Genomic DNA, 6,133 nt, shown 5'->3' with positions numbered 1-6,133 from the left:
AACATCTGGAGAGAACTAGAGGGAAAGAGAAAGAGAGAGTGAGAGAAATAAATATCTCTTGGAGAAATTGTTTTTATGGTCCTTGGTCTTTGCTTCAATTATAACTTGTTTTGGTATAACATTATTGTTTTTAAATATTGCTCGAAGCAATCATGTGATTTTTTACGTACATGTAAAGAGGAAAGTTTGAAAGTATGGTACACAGAAGAGATTCTTTCTATGTCTGGTGTTCTGCATTACAAAATTTATAAACTATTTTTAGTTCAAAATAAACATATTGGAAATGGAGAGGGAAAAGAGGAGAAAGGGGAGAAATAGATTATTGAGTGAAAATGTCGTTTGATAGCATGGCAACTTCGTTTGCCACAAAGCGGCCTAGTGTTCCGCACGTGCGAAGCACGCACGGAACACTAGTAGAGGTTATATATAAATATTTATAGCAAATCCCCCAAGGATTTAGACTAGATATATGTATGTCAACATTGTGTTCTTGCACACGGTTACCACTTCTTCCTCCATTGGTCTTTCTATCCACTTTTTCAATGCATTCTAGAGCAAATGGATTTCCTTCCGTAATTGTTATAAATATAGGGAGATTGGCATTGAGGTCAAAGTAGTCAACAATCTAGAGCTCCCTGATAATTTGTTTCCAATTGTCATATTGTGGCTCACGTTCAATTGCAATATCACTTGCCTCTAGAGAAGATGCATTTGTTATTTGTTTTCTTCTAGCTTCATATAAGTATAAGAAGTAACCAAAATCACTACCAACATGTTGTGCAACTTTTCTTCTCCTATGGGTTTAGTGTTTTGGAGATGTGCTTAAGACTCCTTCATCAAACTTCTTATCTTATATTATGTAAAACTATTTCTTTGGATTGAGGTATTTTCTAACATTGGCACTCCCCTTCTCATTCTTTTTTAGAGGAGACATTTTTGCTTCCACATGGAGAACCTGTTCTTTCTTTGTCAACATTCTGACATAGTTGGTTTTGAGTGTGAGCTTTAATTCTACTCTTTTCTTTCTTTTTCTCTACTGAGCGTGCTTTAGATAAAATGGGAGAAACATCCTGCCGTGAAAATATTAAAATTGTCAAGATTAAAATTTATTGTAATAATTTTGTCTAGTATTGTCAGTTTAGAAATGGATAATAGGGTTGTAAAGTATTATGTTTAGCATGCTTATTCTCTTTTGATTTTGAGCTTGGCCATGTGACCCCCATGCCTTATATCTATGTTTTGAATATGGTTAGCTCACTTGACTATTATTAATGGCTAATTTTTATTTTGTGATGAATATTGATATTGGCAAAGTCATGAAGTGATTGAACTACTTAGATTTGGCTCCTCTGTCTTTTAGTAACAAATCTCCAAAAAAATGTGTGCAATTTTTAAAAAAACTTGGAACTCCTTCCAATTAATATCGAGTATTGATTTTGGGATACATTGCTAAACTATGTCATGCAAAGGATTCCCAAGCCAAAACATTAAATAAAACTTGGAAAAAAGTCAAGGAATTTAAATGAAAGCTATTATAAGATACAAGTCTTATACCAACGTTTAAAGTGATGAAAAAGTTCACCAAAAAAATTGTCCCCGCCATCGCTAAACACGTTGGTATTAGCATCTTCATAGAACTATTGGTATTGGTATCGCTATGCGCATTGTTATTCGCAGATAGCGATGATTTGCGACACCAATAGCGACACGCGTAGTAAATTTGCGAAGCTAATATCGACACTTACAAAGAAAAAAATTTAGTATTGTAATTATATTCTACAAATGGGTTATATATAAAGTGTACAATGGTCATCAAAATGAAGGCAAAGTGTACTTGAATCCATTAGACTCATACATTAAATAAATACAAGATCTCTTAATGAAAGCATCATGGAATCCTAGCAAGATACAAAGGATGATAATAACATAGTGCATAGAAAATGCCTACATAGATCATAGGACCAAAAAAGAAGAGGATGTGCACTCCACGAATCCAAGCGTGAGCTATGGATCCTCGCCAGTCAAAAGCTCATCCCGATGCAAAAGAGCATCGAAGGGACCCTACAGAAAAAGAAACAACTACATATCAATCCACCATACAATAATGCATTTTAATTAAAAATAGTAACGAGGACAAAAGCTCTCGAGGATCAAAATCTATTGTGAGTTGTACATTTGTTTCAAGTTCATTGACCAGCAACAAGACAACACATCAGCGCATGGATAGGAGGGACGATGGACTGGTTGGGGCAGGGGGCAGTGCTTGAGGTGACGAGAGTAGATGCAGGGGCAATGAGGCGCTAAGCTGGTGTTACCAAAGGCAATCATGGCGTGCGCACTCATGAGGATATGAGGGTGCGCAACGATCCGCAATCAAGGCGCAAGCTAGGATATGAGGCGCAAGGATATGAGGGAGTGCCATGATTCTAGAAACGAGAATTTGTTCTTCATGGTATTGTTCGAATTATTTTTAAAATTTTTTATTTTACGTTACAAGGAAAAGGGATGCCCAAAAAGATCAAGAAATATACAAAGATGCGCAAAGCGCCAAGTCTACATAATGTGGTAAAAAGAAGTGAAAACATTGGGTCGGCACCAATCATCGCGTCGTCTGATGTATCTGAGATGCTGTGCAACATATCGATCTGCAATCAAGGATCTCGAAGCTGTATGACCTTCATTGATCTGTACTAAAGCTATGTGCAAACGTTTGTCATAACTGAATGAATTGATCGTTCATCATCCGTTACCTATATGTGACATCGTATCGAAGATTTTCTGCCTGCCTGATCGGTCAAATTTCGTTCTCTTTTTGGAAGGTCACACTGCTGCTGCGGCCCTCGATTCCTTCGTCCTGAGTATAATTATCAGACTAAAGACAAGGTTGGTGTGCGTCTAACTCTTCTAGTGTTCCAGTCAGCGAACCTGTCTTCAGCCAGCTTCTGCCATCTCAACGGGAAAAAGCTGAACAGGAAGAACATTTGGAAGTCGAAGTAGAAATCACCATAATATAATGGACAAATTGGTCGAGGCCGAAGAGGCGGACCAAGTAAATGCAGATCATAATGTCAGAGGTGCGGATAATGCCGTGACAAACAGAAATCTGCTTCCGACATTACGTCTGATTCCTCACTCTTTCCGACGTTACACCCCTCCGGATGAACATGGAATTCAAGAGCGGTTAGAGGCCGAGGGGGTGGAGCGCATGAATGCAGATCGTAATGTTAGAGGTGCGGATAATGGCGTGACAAACAGAAATCCGCCTATTACCCTACGTCTGTTTGGTCACTCTTTCCGACCTCATGACCACAGAATTCAAGAGCGGTTAGAGGCCGAGGAGGTGGAGCGCATAAATGCAGATCGTAATGTTAGAGGTGCGGATAATAGCGTGACAAACAGAAATCCGCCTATTACCCTACGTCTGTTTGGTCACTCTTTCCGACCTCATGACAACAGAAGTCAAGAGCTGTCAGAGGCTGACGAGGTGGAGCGTATAAATTCACATCGTAGTATCAGCAATGCATATAACGACGTTACAAATAGGACTCAGCCTCGTACACTAGGTCTGTTTCCTCTTTCTCCTGGACATTTCAGCCCTGTGTATCAACACCATGAGGACGAAGAGCTGGAGCGCATAGATCCAGATCGTCAGACGGCCGATGAATCTCCTTTATTTCCTACGTTAGATCTGTTTCCTCTCTTTCCTAGATCTCATGACTCCGAGAACTGGCTCAGAAGGAAGAGACATCACGATGACCCGAACCATGACTGGAATATCAGCGATTTTACAAGCCCAGATTACGGCAGAGCTTTCCATGACAGGAATGCCCACGATAGAACTGGCCACGATTATCGCGAGAAGAAGAAGGCAAAGAGAACCCAAAAGGCTCTTGATCCCGACACTAAGAAAGTGTGGAGCGCCATGCTTTCGCTAGGGCCTCCTAAACAGACCTCTCTGGATCCCAGCACAAAGAGAGAATATTGGGGCGCCATGCTCTCACTAGGGCTTCCTCAACCAACAACCCCCCGCATGGAGCCCAGGATGAACGAAGAACCTGCTCGTGCAGAAGCCGAAAGAGAACACAGGATGAACGAGGAACCTTCTCACGCAGAAGTAGAAAGAGAACCCGCGAGGAGGAGAGTTGTAATATACAGAAAGGCCCTAAGCCTCACCGACGCAACCAGCCGGCACAACCGGTTGCTGGTGTACAAAGAGTTGAGAGAATCGTTGGGGGTGCCGGACCCGGCCACCCTGCCTACGCACAGCGTGCGCACCCCTATGGTCGACGAGATCGACGGCCGCGACATTGACTTCGAGTTCACGTACTGGTCTTACGCCGCCAACTACGTCCTCAAGGGATTCGGGAAGTACGTGCGGAAGCACCATCTCGCCAAGGGTGATATTGTCGTCATCTCAATGGACGAGCACCTCCGCAAATTGTTCATCACCTTCGAGAAATATCAGCCATACTTGCCTTCTCCAGATTAGTTGTACTTGTATGTAGATATATTCGGAAGAGAGAGAGAGAGAGAGAGAGAGAGAGAGAGAGAGAGAGAGACTGGATGTGTGTTTGTTTTCCTTGGTTTAGGCATTGGAATGGTCTGGCTTTTCTACATCAAATGATCATATGTGTGGCCAACCGAGAAAGAGTGTACATGGATTGTGATCATTGAGTTCATAAGACTACATAGGCAATAAACAGTTGTTACCAGAACAGACACATTCTATGTTAACTTATCAATTGTCTTTCATTGAACATTTATCAATTAATCATAATTAAAGCTTATAAGAGGGAATATGAGCACATTTAATGGTAATGAGTTATTACTATTTATTTTGTACAATGAAGATATTCACTTTGATTCCCTCTTGTACTTTTATGTTCGAGTTACCTTTTGTTGTGCTTTATCTCTTCTAACCTAAACAAAACATGTATAGAAGGTATTTGTTGGTATGGTTTCACTTTTAGAGTCAAGGTGGCTAACAACAATTTCGAAATTGTCTAAACTTACACATGCATTGCTTAGGTGACATTTACAATGCCTTATGCTTCACACTACTTTTATAAAATAGTGCCATCGTTTATATGACCTTGCATTTTAGAGGATTCACTAAAAGTAAAGACGATACATGAGCTATGTATACAAACCGTGTACAAAATCCTATCCATGGATCGTATTGGATTATTATAACATGTTTATGCCTTATGTCTGTATGATTACATGATCAAAGATGTAATTCATAGCCTCTTTCTAATTTAACAAATAACCCTTTTCTTACATGTTAAAGTTGAGCTCCTAGTCTATTTGAAAGAAATGTTAGCTTAACGTCATTTCATGAAACAAAATTATTCACAAAAAAGAAGGATGTCAAGCAAACACACAAATATCTTCATTGTTCACTCTAAGAAGCGAAATGAGAAATCCACAACTATGCATGTGTGTGTGTATGTGTGCACATGCATGCATATATACATACATTTAGTACACACACACACACATTACGTAACAACCCATTCATCATAGAAATAAGCATGTATTTTCTGAAGAATTATGTACGAAGTAAGTTCATTAACACAACATTGATATTATGTTTAAACCATATCTCAATGATGCTAGAACCAACACGTCACATATCAAAGTGTATTATGGTCAAATCATATCTCAATAGTGCTAAGGCCAATGCATCGTATATCAACATGTATCTTCTTTTCTAACCTTTAAACAAAAAACTTACTCACGAAATCATTCATATTTTGGTAATGATACGAATAAGTATGTAATCTAGACTTTTAGATGGCAACTATTTTCTACATGTATTGTATCGAAAACTAAGTTGAATGATCAAGGATTGCTATAAGCTTGAGAATGTTCTAAATGCATCATCAATGGCATAAAAGATAAAATATAAGGTACTTTTTTGTTAATAATTGAGTAATATAGAAACTTCATAATGAAAATTACTATACACATACACATACACATCATTGAGATTCTTCAAAATTTCAATGAGGTTAATTCTATCCTTTCTACTATTAGAAAATTTATGTGGTCAATTCTATCCTTTCTATTGAAAAATTATTTAAAAACATGGTAGGAGAAGCATTACCTATGATTCTTTTAGAAGTGGTCA

At 38.8% G+C, this 6,133-nt stretch overlaps 1 protein-coding gene across 1 annotated transcript; it reads left to right on the top strand.

The window, feature by feature from the left end:
- The first annotated feature begins 2,569 nt into the window (after positions 1 to 2,569).
- Positions 2,570 to 4,798, top strand: LOC148042112 (uncharacterized). The gene is made up of 2 exons (XM_087689255.1): positions 2,570 to 2,668; positions 2,820 to 4,798. Exon 2 carries the CDS (start codon positions 3,014 to 3,016, stop codon positions 4,487 to 4,489), a length of 1,476 nt encoding a protein of 491 aa, XP_087545381.1. The 5' UTR covers positions 2,570 to 2,668; positions 2,820 to 3,013; the 3' UTR covers positions 4,490 to 4,798.
- Positions 4,799 to 6,133: the final 1,335 nt, after the last annotated feature.

The sequence above is a fragment of the Lygodium microphyllum genome, chromosome 1, assembly GCF_053477565.2.
Source record: "Lygodium microphyllum isolate KBCC chromosome 1, Lygodium_microphyllum_v1.1.10, whole genome shotgun sequence".
In the NCBI taxonomy this organism is placed as follows: Eukaryota; Viridiplantae; Streptophyta; class Polypodiopsida; order Schizaeales; family Lygodiaceae; genus Lygodium; species Lygodium microphyllum.
This window is presented reverse-complemented; position numbering and strand designations above follow the sequence as displayed.